This window comes from Drosophila santomea, chromosome 3L, assembly GCF_016746245.2.
Source record: "Drosophila santomea strain STO CAGO 1482 chromosome 3L, Prin_Dsan_1.1, whole genome shotgun sequence".
NCBI lineage: Eukaryota > Metazoa > Arthropoda > Insecta > Diptera > Drosophilidae > Drosophila > Drosophila santomea.
Window position 1 is genome coordinate 11,348,188 of NC_053018.2, and position 22,574 is coordinate 11,370,761.

At 39.5% G+C, this 22,574-nt stretch overlaps 1 protein-coding gene and 1 non-coding gene across 5 annotated transcripts; one reads left to right on the forward strand and one right to left on the reverse strand.

Annotated features, from left to right (window-relative positions):
* Positions 1–187: 187 nt before the first annotated feature.
* Positions 188–22,070, reverse strand: LOC120448255 (galactosylgalactosylxylosylprotein 3-beta-glucuronosyltransferase P). Of its 4 annotated transcripts, none has more exons than XM_039630169.2 (9): positions 22,002–22,070; positions 21,049–21,360; positions 8,042–8,072; positions 7,285–7,847; positions 5,756–6,268; positions 2,862–3,048; positions 2,559–2,716; positions 1,895–2,185; positions 188–1,786 (listed from the first exon to the last, which is right to left on the reverse strand). In XM_039630169.2, exons 4-9 carry the CDS (start codon positions 7,483–7,485, stop codon positions 1,673–1,675), a joined length of 1,464 nt encoding a protein of 487 aa, XP_039486103.1. In that variant the 5' UTR covers positions 7,486–7,847; positions 8,042–8,072; positions 21,049–21,360; positions 22,002–22,070; the 3' UTR covers positions 188–1,672. The 4 variants fall into 4 exon arrangements, with proteins under 4 accessions (XP_039486103.1, XP_039486102.1, XP_039486105.1 ...); XM_039630168.2 differs by having other exon boundaries at positions 21,901–22,036; XM_039630171.2 differs by lacking the exon at positions 22,002–22,070 and adding an exon at positions 21,901–21,992 and having other exon boundaries at positions 21,049–21,211.
* Trnad-guc lies at positions 10,068–10,139 on the forward strand. Its single transcript has one exon. It is a non-coding gene; the product is annotated as a tRNA-Asp (tRNA).
* Positions 22,071–22,574: the final 504 nt, after the last annotated feature.

Genomic DNA, 22,574 nt, shown 5'->3' on the forward strand with positions numbered 1-22,574 from the left:
CGCCTGAAGCCACTAGAAGATATAATATTATCGAATCCTATGTAGATCACCAACATGCTTCGATTACTCCAACCGCACTTTTCGATCTTATCCAGATTCTGTTCAAAATAAAACCGAACTTGTACAACCTCTGTGAACCCCAAAAGAGTACCAATTCTTGAAATGGAGGAATGAAACAATTGTGTGCTTACTTTGAAAATGTTTAAGAAAAGTTTATCAATTTATTGAAAGGTATTTGTATTTTGTTTAAAAATGATTGAAGTTCCTTGCTATTAGTCCTGTCAGGTTTAAACATTTTATGTTGTAGTTTACTTGAATAAGAGAATAGTTTTAGACGTATTTCTGTATCTGTAGTATTCATTGAAACATTGTAAGATATTTTTGAAAAGGTTTAAGTTGCATGACTCGAGAGTGCATCGAGACTCGGTTGTTATTTTTATTTTTTGTAAGATTTTGTAAGTACCTAACTAATGTCTTTGCGGCATATCGCATTCCATAATCAATTGTATAAATTGTATAAATCTCGTAATACCATTTGTCAGAGTTTTTTCCCATCCCTGCACTTCTCTCCCTGCTTTAGCGGGATGTGTAAAAATTTTGGTTACAATATTTGGTGATTATTATTTACATGTAGGCGATTTCAGTGCAGTTCATAACTTGAATATAAATTTTCTTCATAAACTTAACTTAGCATACTTATGAGTAGTGAAAAAGTTGTGTTGCTTTGGAAACCCGTTTCGGACGAAGAACAAAACCCATATCTTAGGTATACAAAAAGAGTTCTCATTCAACACAAAAAAATCGTGCAGCGCTTAGGATGAAATTGATTTTTGCCAAACTTTCAAGCCATTCAGTTCCATTAGCAGGACTCATACCCACAATACATTGTTGAAACTATGTATGTATGTCTCCTTCGTCCCGTTCGTATCCAATTTATATGTCGTGCAATTTAAGTGAAGCACGCGATTCAGTTCGCTTTTGTCGAGGAAGGAGGCTCATCCGTGCACAACTTATCTGTGCCGCCTCGAACATCCATATGTCGGCATGAATTATTGAAACGCTTGCCCCGCTTTCAAAACGATTCGGGGAACTACATTTTTTTGTTGACACCTTGCCCTAATTGATTGTTGATGTGGCTCAGACCCTGACCTCGAACGAATCCTGCAGACGGCAGTTTGGAGGTCCTGGGTGTCGCAGCTGATTTGAATGGTGAATGCAGAACTTGAGGGGCTTTTTCTTTGGTCTAGGAACATCTTATCCAATTCGTTGCTGATGCTTGCGTTTATGGCTGAGAATTCCGTTTCAACTTGGAGCGTTAAACCAATTTTAATCTTAAATTATTTACACAGTAGTCATGGACGCTGCGATATGATACAACAGGTTACTTAAGGTTTAATTAGCTGTGCAATGGCTAGAGTTTCGAACAAACAAAGCCTACGGTGCAGCGAATTATCATACGGATGTGTGCGCTTAGAGCCTAACTAAACATATGATTATGATAATAATGTACACCGACTAATGATCTGATCAATTCTGATTGGGTTTCTCCGGGCGCCGAATTGTACCTGTACAATCCGTCCGAGCCACGGTCAAAATGGTAGCGAGCCACCTTGAATACGGCGAGCTTCTAGCTAAGCCTATTTAGCTAACTAGCTAACTACAGTCAATATCCCTATGGGCGCACCAGTAGCCTATCTATGTGCTCCAGGTTCGTGTTCTTGTAGCGCGTCCTGTTCAGCGCCTGGCCGGGTGCGTTCTTCTTCGTCTGCGTGTGCCATGTGAGAATCTATAAATGCAGTGGATTAGCCGTAATCAAAAATGTAATGGGTCACCTTTAAGACACTCTTTTCTTTTTGAGAAAATGTAGTTCTAATGGTGTAGTTCTATTACTCACATCTCTGCACTCGTCGGCCAGCAACTCGATTTCCGCATCGTCAAGTGGCGCCAGGCTGCGGAGGAAGCCATCCTCCTCGTAACCCGGCTTGAAGGGCATCTGGGCATTGGGACGCTCCTTCAGGAACTTGACGCTCACCGCAAATCCAGCCATGTCCACCGGATACTTGCGGCCTCCGATCCAGCCATCGTAGTAACCCACCAGCTTGCCCTCCTGGATAATGGGGCTGCTCACTCCGGTCTTTGTGACCAGGCCCACTGGCCACATGGCCACCTTGTTGATGTAGCGCATCTGGGCGGAATATACAAAGTTAATGTGGAACTTTAAATAGTTTCTATCTAATAGTTTCTGCCTAAAATCAGTCGATATAATAGTACCTTTTATTTTGCAAAGAGGACTAATTTAATTTGTCAACTGTTTGGCAATATTAAAATATATCTTGTATTAAAGCAAAGTGTCTCATTTATGGGATTTTTAGTTCTTAAACTTAAGCCTGTTTAATTTTTTTTAATTCTTAAATTTGCTGTACAAAAGTGAAAACGGTAGCCCTGCTTTATATGCCATTGATGCGAAATGGGCATCCTTTGACCCCCAGTTCGTGTAAATTGTGGTTTATACACCAGGCTACCAACAGCCCACCTGCTGCTCCTTGACGCTGGTTTACCTGCTCGAATATGCTAATGTCGTAGGTGTTGTCGTCGTCGGCGAAGTACAGCACTCCCTCGGTGGCGTGTTCGCGCAGATACTCGAGGCCCCGATTCCGGTTGGAGACGCCACGCGGCTTGGCCTTCTTCGTCTGCTTGTACTTCTCCGGCATGGGCGCTACCGGGTCACCAGGATGGAAGTGGAAGTGGCCATGGAAATGGAAATGGAAGTGGAAATGGGTGCGATGTAGTGACTCGTAAATATCACTTGAATGTGTCCCGGACATGACACACAATTGGGGAAGCGGGGAAGCAATACTCACCCACCATGTACTCGTAGGGCACACCGATGCGATCCAGAGTGTGGCCCACCAGCGGATTCGTCTTGTTGGCGTCCTCGATAACCAGCCAGAGTAGATTCACCACATGTTTCAGCGTATAGCCCAGCCGGGTGAGCTCCGCCAGCTGCTCGGGTCGTCGGTAGGTGGGCGTGATTATGTACAGGGGCGGCTGTGGGTCGAGTTGATTTGAGTTGAGTGTCATTAGGTTATCTAACGCCGTGTACTACGTGGCGTATGTGCGTGTGTGTGTGTGTGCACTGCACTTGGTCTGGTTAGGTTAGACTAGGTGGTGGTAGTTGGATGACTAGGTGGCTGGATGGCTGGGTGGGTGATTGGGTGCCTGGTGGTTGGTGCTTGGCTGAGTGCCTCGTTAGGTGCCAGTGGGTGGTGCGTAATGCGGCGTGAGCTTCTTGTTATGAGCAATTATGCAAATTAATTTACAGCCCAATGACTTGACTAGGCGAAAGCCAGCGAGCCACATCCGCCCATCAATGCCGCAAGTCGGTGTGCCTGGGCTCTGGTTAAGCAATATGGGTCGCCTTTCGCTAGTCAAAGGCACTTGGCAAAATTATGCAATAAAGGCAAAATGCATCCTTAAATTAATCACTTTTTTTTGGGTAGAGTAGCTTTTGTTAAAAATTACCAAAATAAAAGCTAAGCAAATAAAAGAGATATTTTTCAACCAAAAGTTATTCATCAACTATCTATCCTTTTAAAGTTAATGATCTTGCATAACGCTTGGGTTTGTAAATTAAATAATTTAAAATTGTTTCGAGTGTAATGCCTAACTCACATGTATTAAACACTCGTTCTAGATATGATGTGCCTGTGAACCAGTGGCCCATTGAACGACTGACGTTGAAAATAAATAAACTGGCGCACTTACTTTGCAAATTGTCCATTGTTGACACACATGCACACACCGCACAACACAACACAACACCACCCCATACCACCCACCCACATGCAGGGGGGTGGAAAATATAAATGCATTAATTTTGCAAAATAAACTCGGATATTCAAATGAAATGGAGAGAGAGAGAGATGGATGGGATCGAGGGGTGGGCTGGCATGCAAAGTAGCTGGTCTTTCGCAATATCAGCTGAATTCATGTAATGGATCCCCTTTTGAATGCTAATATTCTTTCTATCTTTGAGTTTTTAAATCCATACAAACGTTTAAAATAGTTGCAAGGTTGCAGTGTGACAAGTACCATAAGTGAATCATGTACAACATTTCACTTAAGAACCTTTTGCAATGTATAAAAACTATATAGATAAAAAGGTATAGAAAGTAATCAAGTGTGAAATCTAAGCTGTTTCCTAACAAGGACATTCTTATATTCTTATATTAGGAATCATAGAATTGTATTATGTATAAGCTATACTATGTATCCACTCAAAAAACCATCTCATTGCTGATGGGCTTGACCGTTGACATTGAGTGCAGGGCACTGGAATCGCTGTTTGTGGATGCAACTGGCGCGTGAATATTTTCAATTGGCTTGAATTTTGCATAAATCTGGAATCTAGATCAGCAGCAGGCAACCCTCTTTCAGTGGCCACATTCAATGCAACTGATTTTTCTATATTTTTCCTTCCATTTCATTCAGCTGCAGCTGAATGCGGTTTTTTTTGTTTTCTCTTATTTTTTTGTGGTTCTGTGTTCGCAGTGGAGCAATTTTCAAATTAGGCTCATGCCAAATGGTAAATGAGTAACTTTTTTGTTTGCCACCAGTTGCAGTGGCACACCCGCAGTTAGCGGGGCATGTTGGTTAATATAATGCATGTGATTAACCCAGAAATCGTGATACGGATAGCCGGCAACCAATTTGCACATGCTGGCCAACAAAAGTCGGTTAGATAAACAGCGTAATTTGTGCGCCACAGCGTCCCTTTGTGTTTGTTTGTTTGTGTATTTGTTTGCATGGCCAAGTTGGTTGGCAATATGTTTCCATTTAGGATTTTAATGAGACCATAATTAACGAACGAGTGGCAAAGTTGGTTGGCAAAATGTGGTGCACATTTGTCAGCATAATTCTGCTTCGTTTAAATAAGCTACTAAATACTACTAAATAATTAGAAATTTTCAAACTGAGAGATCTTTTACTTTCCTATTGAAGTTTTTGTAAATTATAGCAACTAACCCATCCCCAATTTATTTATATTTATATTTAGTGCCGTAATGAGCAGCGTGCAACACATTTGTTAGTGACCAATGGCAATTAGGAAAATGGAAAAACGGGGTGAGGAAAAGCGATAAGAGCGTAAGGAGAGGGTATTGAATGGGGCAACAAGTGCAACACTCAGTTATCGAATAATGACAAGCAGCCAGACATGCACGCGTCAAGTGAAAATAATATGCAGATAAGCTCGAAATGCACTTTCGAAGATTGAAACGGAAAAAGTGAAATGCGGGGAGAAATAAGCGATAAATATGCTAAATTTGATTATTTGTGGGTGTTGTGCAACTGACGTCACTGCGAAATAAATGTATCCTTAAACTCACAAAGGAACTAATCAGTTTTAAGGAATAGAATACTAAACAGTTTTTATGTGAAATTTTGCTGCCAATTTTCTGGATGTCTTAATTACAACACTGAAACTCAATGTTCAGCACTGTAATATTTTTAACTCTTTGAAATTGATCTAAAGTGTAAAGCTATAATTAAATACCATAGAATTTATGCAATTTTGTGTTTAAGGAAATAAATATAAGTAGCATTTATAAAATTCATTACGAAAGATCATGTTTTAGCATTATTTCAATATTCATATGTTTCGAATTTCGGTTTTTGGTATAAGCTTGATTGTAAGAACTTTTTCTCTGTGCATAGTTTAGGTGCTCTATGACTGTGATTGTGTCAGAATATTTACGGGCAAGGATGCGGCAACGAATGTTGGTCGAGTCTTATGGCCGTTTTCCATGTGGGAGGCAATGGGCGTGGTCGCCGCGGACAGTTTGGCGCTTGTTTTGGCTGTAGTTGTTGTTCTTGTTGTTGCTGACAATTTGGTTGTGGCCAACCCACTGGCTGTTGTTCTTGTTGTTGTGGTTGTGGTGCTTGTTTTCATGGTTGCAGTCTTTTGATGGCCACCCAACGATTCCGATCCCAGTTCCGATCGCGATTCCGATAAGGGCGATATAAATGACGGTGTTGTGGCCACTAATGATACCATGCGAATGGAGGCGGTTGAGGATGCACCCTGTTTTTGGCCCACACTGCCCAGTGTGGTGGTTGTTGGTGTCGTTGGAGCTATTGTTGTTGTCGTTGTTGTGGTTGTGCTTGTTGTTGTGGGATTGTTAATGGAATTTGAGGAACTATTGGCCATTAGCAGGGAAATGGGTGACCACAAATATGAGGCGATGTATGAAGATGATTTCTCTTGATGCTACAGTTTTTAGTTCACAATAAATTGGTTAGTAAGAATCGGAGGAAATAGAAAAAAGAACACACAGAAAACATTTCAATAGTATTTGCTCTAGTTGTTGTTAAGTAAGTTTGCTAGGGGAAAACAAAAGAGCCACCTTTCCCATCACAAAGTTTAAGTCATCTTTGGTTTACGAGTGCTTTAAAAGCACGTTCTACTCTAATCTTAACTCTACGTTTAGCTTTTTAGCACCTGCCTTTTTATTTCGTGCTTCTATCCATATTTTATTGCTTCAATAAACAAATAATATATAAGTTAAAGACGATTACATAATCTGTAACTACACATGTTCATTCTATTGTTGCATGTTTCTCTTAATGATATCTGTAGTTTCCACCAAAATTTGTTATCTTTATGGTTTTGGGGCTTATCGTTGACCTTCTATTGTTGTTTTTTAGCAAAATAAACATGTGCATTCCACTATTTATTCTACTGGTGCCCTAAGTTCTAACTAATTGTGTACTACCTTAAATATAAGTCAACTAAAAGACCTAAACTTACTTTCAATTTCATTTGTTATTAGGACAAGGCAAGCGATAAATGCTCCATATTTCAGATTAGTTTAATCAATCTTTCGTAACTAAGAGAATGATATCTGATCGATATCGTTTAAAAGGCATAATGATATTACGTGAAACTGATATTACGGAATATGTGATGAAGAAACTTGTAGAGGAATATTGTGCAATGGAAAACTGGCAACAAACATTATCCAAGTCACGCAGAGAAAAGGGGAAACGTCTAAAATCCTATTTGGAGTTTTAAATAAAGGTATGCCACTCTTTTTCGTAGTGCTACATTTGTATTAATATTAATAATACTTTAAAATATATGAAGTACGTATAATAATCAACTAAAATGTGAATCATGTCAACACATTGATGTCATGCCCGTTTGTCTAGCTAACAAACAAATGACTAATCAAATTTGATTATAAAAAACAATGTTTCTCGCAGTGCACATAGATGTGAACTCACCTTGACAACTTCGCTGGCGGCGAAGGGTTCGCGGGATATGTGGTACTGGTAGAGCGCCATGTAAATGCAGGTGGTCAGGATGAAAATGGTCAGGTACATTTTGATGGATTTGCCCAGTGACATCTTGCCGGTGCCGCCCACATTGCCGCCGCCATTGATGCCACTGTATGTGCCGAGGCTGCTGTAGTTGACGCCCTTCATCCTAGTCGTCGAAATCGTCCTCGCAGAATCGTCCTGTTGCACCCGCAACCTGTGTTGCACTTGCTGTGGCAAGTGTTGATTTGCTACGTGTTGGCCGCTTTACAATGTGCGGTAGCATTCGTTCGCTTTCGAATTTTGTATAATATCTGTGCTGTGGCCCTTTTTGTTTGTCAACTCCGCCGTTTCGCTGCCTTTGCGGTTTTGATTTATTTTATTCCATTCCATTTACTGACTATCAACGCTTTCAACGCAGGGCCGAGCGGAAGGGGCGGGACGGAGGCGGTGACGGAGACGGGGGCGGGGTCGGTGCCAGGGGGCGGGACGGTCGACGATAGGGCGTGCTGCTCGGTACGCAATGAATTCTGAAATTGTATGGTTATTATGTTTATACTGGCTTTATCGCAATTGCCTCTCCATGTATCCATATGGGCATGTATGTATATATATATATATATATATATATATTTATGTATATATACCACCCACTGATATCGGTTTTTGTTAATGTTCTTGCTATGGCATTCCAAATTTGCGAGATGCTGAAAATATAACTTACAATTCATGAAACTATTTGGCGCATTGGAAACCTGAAAAAAATAGAAAATAAAGAAAAAGTTAGTGTTGTAAAATAATACCTAAAATCAAAATTAATTATGAAAGGTCTTTTTTATAGTTTATGCAATTACCAAACCATCAGCAAAAGTTTTCTTGAAACCATAATGGCATAAAAGTGATTTCAAAGTCTATATGATCTAATAACCAACATATTGAACTTTATCAATCGTACACCGAAACATTGAAAAACCAATCAGCTTTGATTGTTTTCTTTTTATTAATCATGTACAACATATCCATTATTATCAGCTCTTAGTTTTGCGCAAGGGAATATTTCGTAAAAAAAAATTTATTTCTGAAGAGATAAGACTAAAAGCATTTATATATCTAAGTCACTGAAGTTGTGTTATCATGTGCGGTTTTAATAAAAATTGTTTGATATGATTTTGAACTTAATTTTGATTGATTTGGAGCTGGACATTCTCCCCATCTGGTTTTATTTTAATTAACTCATTGCGCCGCATTTAAAGCGTTAACAAAGAAATTCGGAAGAGCTTACTGCAAATCCCAATATGCCATATTTATTATCAGCTATTGCTTATTGTATTATGATAGCATATCTAGTTACGATACAAACAACCGATTTTTAGTCAGTTTTAGTTAAGCGGCAGCTTGTTAAAAAGCATCTGAATTTAAAACAATAAGTTTGATTGTGTTTGTATGGCTGTTATAATTATCTAATCACAGAACAAGATTCTTTATTAAAAGGGTTGAGTGCAGATGGGTTTGTGATAGTTGTAATGTTAATCATTTTGGCTGCATACTTAGTTACTACTGATGTGATTACTAATATTCATATAACGTATTTATTAGGCTTATTACTTTAATAGATTGCACTTTTGCAGCAATTGTGCTAATCACCTGTGCCCAAAGCCACGACCTCCTAACCCTTTCTACTCCACTTTCCACTCTGCCATTGTAATTTGCGCAAAGTTGTTAACAACTGCCTGGGGAAATGGGAACGGGGGAAGCGTGGTAAGGGGGGGTGCTATCAGCTGGTAGCGGAAGTTGTTTTCCCGCCGACCTACAAGCACATGCACTTATATATGGACATACATACACATACGTATGTATGTAGACATATAGTAGCACATAGTACGTATACGCCTGTGGTACGAACTCTGGCGATTCTTACAGACTTTTCCAATTATGATGGGGCGCGGCTGTTGGTTGCTGGCTGTTGGCTGTTCGGTTCTCGCGTGTTGAAGCGTTTTAAAAAAGCATTTTCGCCGGTGGTGCCGCTGTTTTTGATATGAAAGTTCAATGGCCAATTCGAAATGTGCTGCGCTTTGCATGATTTCCACAAAGTTGGGCGCCGTTTTGTTCTTCACTTTATTTGCATTTGGTTTGGTTTTGTTCTCTGCTCGCTTCTGTTTTGCATTAATTTCAATCTGCATGCAATTAAAGTGTGCACCCCCGCGGTTACAAAACCCAATTTGCAAATCAGTTGTTAAGCTGTTGTTAATGCTTAAGTGATTATCTATATTGGTGTATCTATAAGCTGTATAGTTTAATATGTTCATTCTACTATTGAGACAAATCCAGTTTAGTTAGATTTAAAGATATTTCCTCTTTTATGTATATATGTATGTACATACAAAATTCCCACTATTCATTATACAGCTCAATTAATGATAACAGATGGAACGCATTTAATCAATTTATCGGGAATAGTGAGTTTACCTATTGGGACATATGTAACATAAGTAGTACTACATGTTTGAGATATACCATTTACCATTTACTAGGCAGAGTTTATGGAAGTACCCAAAATTTCGTAGTTATGATTGCAATAACAATGATTACCAAGATTATTATTACCATGTGTTCTTATCAATGGCGTAATATACATATATTCCGAAATCGTGTGCTCGATATAAGCTATAATAAACCGATGTTGGCCCTTTTAAAAATAGACTTTTCAGAAGTGTTTTGGAAATACAAATTTGATTGCACGGCTTTCAACATCCTCGATAGTATAGTGGTTAGTATCCCCGCCTGTCACGCGGGAGACCGGGGTTCAATTCCCCGTCGGGGAGATGTTGTTTCTATTTTTTTGCAACCAGAAATATTATTACTATCTTATTGCAGTGTCATAACCATTTCTAATGAATGTGAATTTGTAACATGAAAGAGAATCCCAAACGAATTTCAATAGAAGAAGCTATTTTAATGAATTTCAATGTATTTTCTGACTAAAACAGAGGCCCGAGTAGAAAATGCAATTATCAACAAATACTGCAAATCTCTTTGTGCCCGCTGGCAGAAATTTCCGACATTTTCTCGGCTTTGGTTTTTAATGAATAAACAGGATAACCGACCGGGGGAAGGAGGGTGGAGGGCGGGCGGAGGGAGAAGGATGCGGAAACAGGATCACGAACCATGGCCGCTCGCCCGGAAATGGGAAATCATGTTGGCCAAACGTCAAAGCAAGAGCACAAATGAAAAATCTGGACGACGGGCGCAATTTAATGTCAGAACTTAACCCATTTACATGACAATTCCAACACACCGAGGCCAACAAATAAAGCCGCAATGGAAATGGAAACAACTGGATGTACTGCATATATGTATATATATATGTGAATGCATCCCCGCCAGACGGAGCACATCAAGTGGGCATGGTTAAGTGCACTGCGCAAAATGATCAAGCATATATATATGCATTTAGCTTTATATCAACATTACACGCAAACATTGAAGCTACGAAGCTGAAGAAAACAAGACAAACAGAACTTTAAACAGAACTCTTTGGCTTTCAACATTTTTATATTCACTTGCATTAAGTTTTACCGCTTAATTAATAAGTATACCAATGTCTACCTCGCAATGAGATTGGGTATAAAAAAAACTTTACAAAATTGTTGTTTTTAACGGTACATTTTGCTGTGTAGTCATGGGTGGGCGGTGGAGTGCGAAAACAAAATACCGCACAAGTGGGTGCCAAGTGCTGACGAAGGGAAAGCCGGAAAATGACGGCGAGTGTGGGTGGTTGTGTGTGTGTGTGGTGTGTGTGTGGGTGTACAAGTTGCGAAATGGAGCACTCTGCCATTGCCAGGGTTATGGAGAGCGGCGTCGAGGAGCTGCAGCGAGCACCAGGCACAGGCTCTCGAGCACCCGGATGCCATTCGAGAGCGGTGCCACGCCGTGTCCTTGAATGGACGCAACCACCCACTCACAGACAAACACAAACACACACACACAGAGCTCCAGAAAGGGCGGCGCAGTGGGTGGCACAGTGGGTGGCGAGTGCTTAAACACAATGGGGCACAAATGTCAGAGTGCAATATCATAATATTTTATTTTTTGTAATGGCAGCATTAAAGATGTTGGCATTTGTCACGTATCGTCGACAGCTCATCCTCATCGAGCCTGACTTTTGGCACAAAATGTTGATAAACATGTTCTCTCAGTCGTCATAAGAAGTTTGCCTTTTTGAAATTCATTAATACAAAGAGCTGAGCATGAGATTAATTCAAACTGAAGTCGACCATATATATTAACTGCTAGAAAATTAGATGGTAATTGTTGAAAGAGCATAACATTTCTTAGAACGTTTGACAACTTCTTTCAAAAGAAGCACTTAGAAGAAAATCAAAATCTTAAATAGAAATAGCTTTTAAATCAATTTTAAACATATATAACCAAACAAGAACTTCTTAAGGATATACTTAGTGAAAACATTCCATCTTTATAGCCCCATCGCGCTTTCAATAATTAAAGTGAAAACACGCTATGAACGACTGAATTGGAATTTTTGTGGCATGGCGGAATTCAAAGTGCTTTTTGAATGACCGACCACCACTAGCTCGTTTTGCGGCAAGGACACGCATTTAGGAGTTGTTTCGGAAATGAAAGTGCCCCTCCTTTATTTCCACTTTCCATCCCGGGTCATTCAATTTCAGCTATTCAGCTATTCTCGGCCATAAGCGCCAAATGAAATATCCCACTGTGGAGAGCCATCAAAATGTCGCCGGCACTGCAAGTTCTCCTTTTTCATCATTGTATTGGTGCTCAGAGTTTGTTTGTTTGTTTGTGTGCGTGTGTGTAGGTGTTAGTGTTAGTGTGTCTGGCAATAACAATTGCATAATACCAGGGGCATGTGCATTTTGGAGCCGTGGCCACTGACCAGCTATGTGCACCATTTCGGTAGCATCGTGAATTTAATCGTTTTTTAAAGTGCTTTTCACTGAAATTACCAGTTGGGATAACTAACTATAAAAATGTAGTTATCTACGGGAATGCGGAAAATGAATATTTGTTTTAATTTAGATGGGAATGTTTAAGTTTTTTCAGCTCGCCCCCTTTTGGGAAATATTTCCTTGTTTATTTAAATGAAATACTGCTGTTCTTTGACACTTCAACACCCCTACTTCATCTGGTATAAAAGCAGGGAGAAAGTTCTTTCCAGAGCTGCGAAATGTGCGTCTGAAAAGGGCAGAGGTGAGTGGTGAAGTGCCTCGCATTTTGATTTGTGTTGCAAGCTTAAAAGGAGCTTCAACCCGGACTTGACACATCGGCATTACCCAAGCGCATGGCATTTATCTAAATGCGAGTGGGATTTCCAGGATCGAGCAGGATTCCTCCAGCCAACGACCACCGCAGCCAGAACATTTTTCAAATTTAATGGATTAACGAATGGATATCCCGAGCGAACGGAGGACGGAAGGCGGAGGCGGAGGTGGCCGTATCTGAATGCCTTTATGGTCATGTGAGTTATAGTGCATAGAGTCATTTATATCCGGTTTGGTGGCAGCTCTCAAACGCAATCAATGGAAACGTGCCACAAATTCTTAAGAGCCGCGCTCCGGTGCTTCTATATATTTTATATATATATATTTTTTTTTGGGTTCCCTGCAGTTCGTGCTTGATGAAGTGGGAAAATAAGTGCATGTATGCAATCCATCAATATTGATGTATTGCATGTGCATACGATTATAGAGTCTCCGCTTTTAAATTCCTAAGCACATGGTTTAAAATGTATATTTTCTACACACTATTATTACAAATCCAACATACTAATTTTTTTAATGAGTTCAGCATTTTACACATATGATTATATTATTTTAATCACGGAACAATTATAACGAACTACAGCGTTTTGTAGTTGACTAAATGGGTGTTTAGTAAACATGCTTTTGGTTACTCTGAAATATCCCAACAAAACATGATACGGTCCAATTGGTTTTCGCTAACATGTGTCAAATGAATTGTTCACGCCAAAAATAAACCATGGAAATTAGCACAATTTTAACACTCTTATGTAGTGTCTTCTATATTTAGCTTTGCTTCTACCCAAATGGCAAATTTATCAGTAACTTAAAGTTGATTTAAAGTTCACTTAAGGTGTGTGCTGCTACGTACAGTGGCTTCGATAAACTGAAGTAAAAAAAGGAAACCTCCATAGATAAGCTTCGTTGCAAATTACCCATCAAATTGATTAATAACCGTGCTACATGTCGCACGGTATGGCCGAGATTTCTAACCATAAAAGAGTCAAACAGTGGGGCATTTATCAAATCATATCTGCCACACAACCATTCACCTATTCAGATCCAATTTGGGCGAATATCGTGCGAATAAAAAGAAGAGTGTGCTCCGCATAAAATCAACTTTACAGCAACATCCATAAAATTTATGACATAAATTAGTGGGCTGCGACTAATGGCTTATACAGCTATGTTTGGGTTGGGCTCGATTCGATGAGCTATTAGGGTAATTCCAATAAAGGACACAGTGGGGAGCATTAAGGATATTCGGAAACGTTTAGACACGTTTCCGGTAGCAATCCGTATTAAAAAGTGCAGAGTGCAAACTAGGGTTTAATAGTGCATTTGTTTAATTTTGTAATGTAACAGTTTACCATATTTGCAGCCCCTTTAAGTTATCAGGTAATGGCAGAAGCAATAGCAACCAGTGGTTTTTAGTTGTATCGCAATAAACAGCAAAACAGCTGCTTACATCAATTAACTACGCCACCAAGAGAAGCTAGTAAACATATAGGAAGTCCAATATAATTGATATATCCACAGCTGTTCAAACTTTCACATATCTTCCCACAACTTTCAGCAATGTTCGCTATCGCCCAAGTTGCCTGGCAATCCACTGTGGCAACCAGGTACTCCCAAATTCTAGGCCTATCCGCCGGGAATCATCAATCGTTAGAGTCATCAATCGAACTTTGTGGGTGGGTGTTAATGGGCGGTGGGAGCTTTCGGGTTGGGGAAAACTGTTGCGTGAATTTGGGTGCGCCTTTTTCGTCTTTTCTTTTTGGGGGCGCAACAGCTGATATAGTTAGTTAAAGTTTGTGCCACAAGAATTCGTTTGTTGGGTAAACTATTTAAAAGTTATAATCAATGGTGTGACTGGAACTTTCGTCGTGATTTGCATGTTAAATCACATTCACTCTCTTTTTATCACCTGCGACAAAACACTTAAGACAACTTATTGGCAAATAAACCAATATGGTTTTTTGATAGCCAAAAGTTCGATTCCCACATCAATTAGTAATCAGTTTTCCAGTTTGATTTTATGGCAGAAAAGCACGAGTAATATTTGTATAAAATCAATTAAGTAAACGACCCAATAAATATATATGGAAATCGTAGAGGTGACTACATCATCGAAACGTGCTCTTATTTTATTAAAAAAATATAGTTGATGACTGTTAAATAATTTTACGCTTACACATTAAGTAACGGATTTTTATGGTTAATAATTAAACATAATTATCAGAACATTCTCCTAGTTGTGTTCTTTTATAAGACTTATGAACTATTATAGTCCACACAAACTGACTCATAAAGTTGCCTAATCTCAGGAGAATTACCCCAAGATAAAATCCATTTATATTTAAATTGTTCAAAAATGACCGGAAGTGGTCCTATCAGCACACTTATTCAACAGAAAGCATTTAAAGAATGTGATAAGGATGTGAAAAAGATAAATTGCACTCTAATGTTAAAGGTAATATAAAGGCAAAACCATGTACATTAAAAAGTCAAGATAACATATCGCTGTTTATTACTTCGTCACTATTCAGACTTTCCATTTTTAAAATGCTCTTAAGAGTTTCTACTGACTTTTCAGTTACATTTTTATGAGTTTCGCAGGCTCTCTGTAATTTCTGGCACAAAGAAAAGCTGCAATAAATCAAACCCTCTCATGTTTGCCTTCCATTACCTGGCAAAAATTGCAAGAGCCTTATCTTCCTCTAAAATGTCATCCTTTTGAAAGGAGAGCTGCCAAGGAGATAAATGGCTGGCAATCTGGGATGTGTCCAGTGTCCAGTATGCAGGGCATAATCAAATTGAGTTTACAAAAGATTTCATTCTGGCTAAAATTGCTAAATTGCTAAAGGGAAAACGAATAAAATCACTGCATTCATTTGGTCTTGCTCTTGCTCTCACATTGAGATTGCGCCAGACTTGGGCGAAGTTCATGGCTCTTGGCCAAAGGAGGAGGAAAGTGAAAAACTGGGAAACTGAAAAACTGTCCAAATTGCCAATTAAATTACAAGGAAGGGCCAGAAAACAATGTGAGAAATGGCAATGCGGATACGAGCCCAATAAAAGTCGAAAACCAAAAACGGGTTCAACGGTGCTCCGAGTTAAAATTGCATTTTCCAGGGGGTGAGGGGGTGGTGACAACAGCTGAGCTGCGAAAGTCGCAAGCAAAACAGAGGAAAAAGCTCATTTCAGGACGCGGAACGGGGGAAAATGGTTGGAAAATGGGGGAAATCACATGAGTTGGCTGAAAAGGAAAAAGTAGCCGCAGAGGCGCCGGCACTTGGCGCCGGATTTCCTCAATAATGACACACAAAAACAAACAAAAACTAAGAAACGAAAAGAATAATGAAAGCACACACAAAGTTGTAAAAAAAACTTTCTTTTCAGTTTGTTTTCCTACTTTTGGGTGATTTTGTGCTGGTCGGCCGCACAAAACTTGCTATTCTTGGCCGCAAATTCAATTTACGTTTATTTGCGAAAATATTGCCGACGTCCTTGGTGTCCTGCCACACCCCCCGGCCCCTCCTGTGCGTCTCCTTTTCACGCTCTGTTTTCTATATCGCAGCACACTCATACACAGAGACGCGTGCACAGTTGGCATTTTTAATTTCCATTGCCGTTCGAAATTGCTTTTGAAATGGCATTTTAAAAATTTAATTGCCAGCTCTGCCGCCCCAACTCCTCGCCCCTCCCCCGAGGAAGATGTCCTCCAGCAGCGTCTGCGAGTCCTGTCCATTAGAGCAACTGCTTCGCCAAATTGCCAGTCACCGGGTAAACATGGAGAAAAACTTTTCAAAATCAGGCGGATGCTGTAACTACTTATATGAAACTAGTTATATAGTCTTTCAGAAGGTTTTACCTCTTGAAAAGCACATACCCATAAGTAATTATTAAAAAACAAAGTTATACATCTTAGCTTACAATGGGTTGTATGGGCTTCTATAAGTTACAAAAAGATATTTTCTTCCCAAGTTTTAGTGCCTTTTTTGCTGTGCAAAAGACGATGGGCCATGAGGCGTTCTCGTTTTCGTTTCTGTGTCATGTTTGTCAAATTGACTGAAGTGAAGTAAAGTCCTTTCGCCCACAAGCCCACCACCCCCTGGCTCCTCTGGTTCCTCTTGTTAATGTCCTGTCCGCTCCTTGTCGCTGCTGTTCCTGCTCTGTTCTGTTTACGCAGTTGTTGGTTTCCTTGAGGCCACTGGCAGAGAAGAAAAACTGCGGAGCTCCGACGGTGGCAAGGAAATCATGAGGCTTGGAAAGCGATGAGGATAGGAAAATGCAAGCCATGCCTATGACATTTCCGAGGGGTTCTCAATAAATAATGCGGTAACTGGTTAGGAAATCCCACTTAAAATTAATTGAAATTGTGTTTGCAACACTTTTTCTAGATTGAAAACGATAAAAATCCACGTGCATATACTCGCTGAATGTTGTAGGGTAAAAAAATCACTTTAGTTCACTTTTTATAATAATTTATACATTTTTCCAAATTTTTTGGTTTTTAGTTTTTGAGGTATTACAAGTTTCAGATAAAATAAATGGCTTTAGTTTAAAAACTAAACCATTTTAAATGAATTTGATGCTGCAAACGGTTTGAACCATATTTTAAAATAATGAAAAATAGAAGAAATTGAAAATATCTGCATAAAGCACTAAGAAACTTTTGCGAGCCAAGTTGAAACTTATTTTGCCACGTTTTCAGCTGCCTGTCAGCTTCAGGAGCACACGAATTCTGCAGGACATTTGACAGTCCGCTGAGAGAAGGATTTTCCTTCTGAAGTGCGTCTCAGTGGAAAACAAAAGAGCAGGAAAATCACGGCTAATGAGTGCGGACTTTCCACTGACGCTTTTCAGCCGAATTTGCAGGTCTTTGAGCCAACCGCTCGACGTGCAGGGCAGAAAGTGAATAATAAAATGGCAATTAAGCCACAAATTGATTGATATGCAAATCTATCCAATTACTGCGATGGCATCATAAAAAGTTATTCGCTTGAATGGCCTGCGATAAAAACCTGCGCATGCGGTGCGAATCTATGAATTTCATATCAAAGCTGTTTGTTTTATATACATAAATGAATTTTAAAATTATCCCGCCCGCAAAAATAAACAATTAAAATTCATTTAATAGGAAATGTCCTATAAATTTAATTATTTCATCTACGCCATTATTCATCGTTAAATTCGGTTAATTGTAATTGATTGTTGCTGCATACATAACATATGAATACATTATGTTATAGCAGCTTAGAGTTAAGTTTGTTTATAAACCCACAGCACATTAGTAATATTTACAAATTGAAACTACCATATGGTGTTTAAAAGTGATTAATTTTAATTTGGAGCAGCGCAAACTCGCCGCGGAATTTAATTTAATGGGGCACAAGCAAAAGTTGCACAAAAAGCTCCCCAGGCGAGGCTTACACAATAAACCTTTTTAAATACGCGACACAAAATAACCGAGAAGGATTTCAACGCAATCCTAATTGTCATAATCACGAGGGGAGACACTTGAACGTCCTTTGCGGCGTCAAAAATTAAAACGTGACACAAATTACTCGCTCGGCCGACGTCCCTGCCGGGTGTCCTTTGCCCCGCTCCCCACTCCGCGCCCCGCTCACTCAAATGTCATTAACCAGGACATAGGCGTCCGAGAGAGATGATGATGAGGATGAGCACTGGGCTGGGCCCAGGTTGTGACAACCGCACTGCGCCTGTCCCGAGGGGCGCTCCTCCGCCCCAGGATCTGTCCCGCTGTCCGCATCTCAGTCGGTGTCCGTGTCCGTGTCAGTGACGATGGATGTAATTCCTCATGCGCGTACCCCGGGAAAGGCCCATGGTCACGGAACAAAAAATTCACCAGATTTTTTATCATATATTGTAATATACTTTTAAAATCTCCTGCCTAAATGTGCCTTATATATAGTCAGCTATTTATGATCTATTTATTTTGGTTCTTTTCAATACATTTTTCAGTCAAAGATCAGGTTCCACCCATGGCTTTCGCATATCCCACGAATAATATTTTCTGCCAGTGCACGCCTAGTACAAATAGCCGCCCACTGCTTGTGCCGCCCCAACATATTGCCGCACCTCGGGGAGCCTTTGTTAATCATTTTGCCTCTGCTCGCAGATTTCGCACGCACGCACATGGGAGTGGAGCTCGGGGGGTGGGGATCCGAGTGGGGAGGGGTGGGCACTGGGCCATCATTTGCATATGTGCCTTCTAGCAGAAGGTCTCTTGTCGGTGAGGTGCACCCTTATCCACCTGCCGCAGGCCAGCTCAGCTGCTTTCTTTTACGATGATTGCTGGCATGCAGATTTGATATAGGGCTTCGGGCCCTTCAAGAAGTCCTCTTCAAAGGAAGGCAATGACATTTTAGCCGACGTATTCCTGTTCCAGGTCATCAAACTGATGCAAATCCTGCGGCTTATTTAGTGTAAAGATTAAACTTTAACCAGTTTATATAACACACGGTAATCACATTTGTCTGTTAAGGGGTACCATCATCAAAATTTGCGATAAATGGCAATGAGCACAGTTAAATAGGAAATTTTGTTACGAATTCAACGAGGTATGGCATTCCACTTTTGGACAACTATTTTTACTGCTATCGAAAAAAAAACGGATTATTTGTTATCAAAAAATCGAAAAAACAATTTTTTGTAAAAAATCTGATATTTTTAATCGGCGCTTTCGCCAAAAATGGCCGCACAGCTAAAATAAAGACTGTTTTGTGCTGCTAATAAACATAGCTAACTATGTCTATCCCTACATTTTCGATATTTGAAAAAAAAAATTTGACAAATTTTTGCATTTTCGATAAGGTTTACCATCATCAAAATTTGCGAAAAATGGCAAAAAATTAGCATTTCAATGTATGTACATGGATCGATAGGGAATTGTTACGAATTCAACGAGGTATGGCATTCCACTTTTGGAAAACTATTTTTACTGCTATCGAAAAAAACGGAATATTTTTTATCAAAAAATTTAAAAAAAAATTTTGTAAAAAATATAATATTTTAATCGGCGTTTTCTGCTAATAAACATAGCTAACTAGGGTGGAGTAGCTAGAATAGGGATAGACGTCCTACTCTTTCGGTTTTCGAAAAAAAAAGCTTGCCCAAAATAGAATGCTGTCTAACCATTTTTTATCATTTCCACATGTGGTCTAGTTTGGAAATTTTTGTGTGCCATTCGCCTGCAGAAAATATCTTAAACAAAACAAATCAACAGATAATTCAGAAACATATGGAACTCTAGCCACTGGAATGATAATAGTTTAAAATTGTGTTATACTTCATATTTTTAATTATCTACCTCTAAATCTTCTAACCAGCCCTAAATATAGATTAACTCAGTTATAATTGATAGTCTTTAATATGCATTAAATTTTTTTGAAAAACGAACTTTGTTACTAAAATTTAATTTTGTTCAACTTATGGTTTTAAAATTAAAGTACCAAAACAGTTAAGCTGCGAAGGTATTAAATTTATTTAAATGTGCGACACTCAAATGCACTACAAATTGATGGGCCATAATCTGGAGTGTGGAAACTTGTGTTCCCGAACCTTAAGCACTGAACTTGCCACCATATGTTTTCCCACTGCGAGGAAGTTTCACACATGCTTGGCCACTCTCCCCCGCCCCCTGTACCCTAAGACGCCTCTCCGCCCCCTAAGCCCACCCTAAGTTTTCCACCGCCTTTCAGCCCGTTTGCCGCCCACTTCGTTCGCTCGCTTTTTTCACAACCCATTAGCAGCTGCTCACGGCGACGAGCAAGGAAAATCCAGCACCCGCTAATAGAAAATAACAAGCAGTCGGCACACACATGCGAACTTGGCTCCACGAGAAAAAATAAATAAATAAAATAAATATACTGCATATAGTATATTGATAGTGAGCTGTTTTGACAACTCAAGGCTAAGACGCGTCTTAGTTTTCAGGAAATATGCAAAAATATATCATTAATATATTCTGTGAAGTTAATTTCGAAGTTACTGAAGAGCAGCAAGGTAATTAGTAATCTGACTACCATAACTGTATTTGGTGTATCCAATATTAATCATTTATCATTAACTAAAATTTAATTACTAATGGTCAAAACCAGTTCGATTTGAACTGAAAATGTTGTTATGGTATCTTTAATTTTTAGATAAGAAACACTTAGATTCTTGTTTTTGACATTGTTAGATGGCGACCAATTAAAGTGCAATCAATCATGAATGTGAATATGTGTTAGATAATGTTACCAACTTCATTTCCCAAAGTGATATGCACCTGATGCTAACTTTCGCCACTCAAATAGTTCTTGGTAATTGCGTTCGATAAGACTAACATGGCAAATTGGAGAAAATGGTACATATTTCTTACCGTGTGCGCGAAAATTATAAAGGGGTGGGGTGGGGTGGCATGTGGCACTATATGGATGGCACTCACCTGGAGCGTGGAACTCCTCCTCGCCATTTGGCTGGATACCGGAAATCTCTGTTGGCTGCTCATCAAAATCGGGGGATACAGCCACTTTCGGTCTTTAGTGCCGACTTAAAATTGTGTTTGTATTTCAATGGATTTTCCAGACTGTCTGGCTCGGTTTTTTCGCCTTATTTTTGAAAAGCGCAAATGTTTTTAGCAATGGATGTACCCTTATGTGTCCCTGTTGTATATGTTGTTTTTGCTGTTGTCGCTGCTGTTGTTTTTGTTCTAACGGTTGCCAAAGCAACAACAAAAAAACTTGGCCAACAGGGGCGGCTGAAAGCAAGAACAACAAAAACATCAGGTGTGAGAAAGCACACACACACACACACACAGGCGAACATACACACACACATGTGTGCACACATAGGGCAGGACTCGCCAAGTGTAAATAGAGTAATAAAAAAATGTAGGGAAATGAAACAGGAAAAGCAGGCGGAAGAAAAATCGAAGCAAGTCCTGCGAGAGAAAAAGAGAGCGGCTCAACGAGCAACAGAGAGAGAGCGCGTAAACTTTCGCCTTTTTTGTTTATTTCACAGACACAGCCACACACACGAACACACGCACACACTTTTCCAGGATGCGGCTTTTTTAAATTGACCGACTCGATAAATTTGCATTTCTCTTTGCCACTCATTTATTGCTCTCCCTACTTATTTCGGTTTTATTTTCATTCCAGCGTCATTTTTGTTATTTTTAAACACGCACTTTTGCGCAACTAACTGTAAATGTACCGCAGACCACCCGCACACGAAGTCTGCTAACTGGAGTCGTTCTTTTTTCTCGAAAGAATACGCTAATTTCAGTTGCTTTTACCCAACAAACTTGTTTATTTCGGTATATTGTTTGCTGGCCTTTAAGCCAATGTCCGTTTAATTTATTTGGTACTTCCTATTTTAATAAAAATTGAGACGAACCAGCTGCGCGGACGAATATCGAGCAATAACATAGAGCGTGCTCCGCAAAGCGTTTAAATACACTTTTCTTTTGGGGTCGTTCGAACTCCCGCAAGTTCGAAGCCTTGAGTTCGATGCAACAACAGTGCGCAGTGGTTCGACTCCATAACATTCGCACGAGTTCTGTTATCATCTTTCGCTGTTTGCCTCTAATATTAAAAAATATTTTCAAAATAAATATAGATTAAACAAGAATATGTTTAATTTTAAATAAAAATGTAGCAGCGTTGACAAAATAATTATATTTAGAATAAAATAAAATGGTGTATGTGTGCAAATATTTTGAACAATATTATAAAAGAGCTATATATTCTGTATATTTATTGCCTTACCTTACCTAACTCACTACAGAAACTTTACAGTGCATTCTGTCAAGAGTCTGCTGTATATGCTATCTAACAGCAGAAGTCTGCACACCCGCGGCGCTACAACTGTTACTTGCGTGGGGGGCAGCGCTGTTGATGGTTCTATCTCGCATTCGCAAAACAGCTGTTAATTCAGCATTTCACGTTACAGAGCTGCCTTAATAGAGGA

What these genes read in the sequence shown, in the direction of transcription:
- LOC120448255 (XM_039630169.2), bottom strand. Translation starts at nt 7,485, where the DNA reads ATGAAGGGCGTCAACTACAGCAGCCTCGGCACATACAGTGGCATCAAT. An exon ending in CCGCCAGCGAAGTTGTCAAG is followed by an intron (nt 6,269 to 7,284) that starts GTGAGTTCACAT and finishes TAAAAACTGTAG; the next exon opens with CATCAAGAGAAATCATCTTC. An exon ending in ACATTAGCATATTCGAGCAG is followed by an intron (nt 2,186 to 2,558) that starts GTAAACCAGCGT and finishes TATTCCGCCCAG; the next exon opens with ATGCGCTACATCAACAAGGT.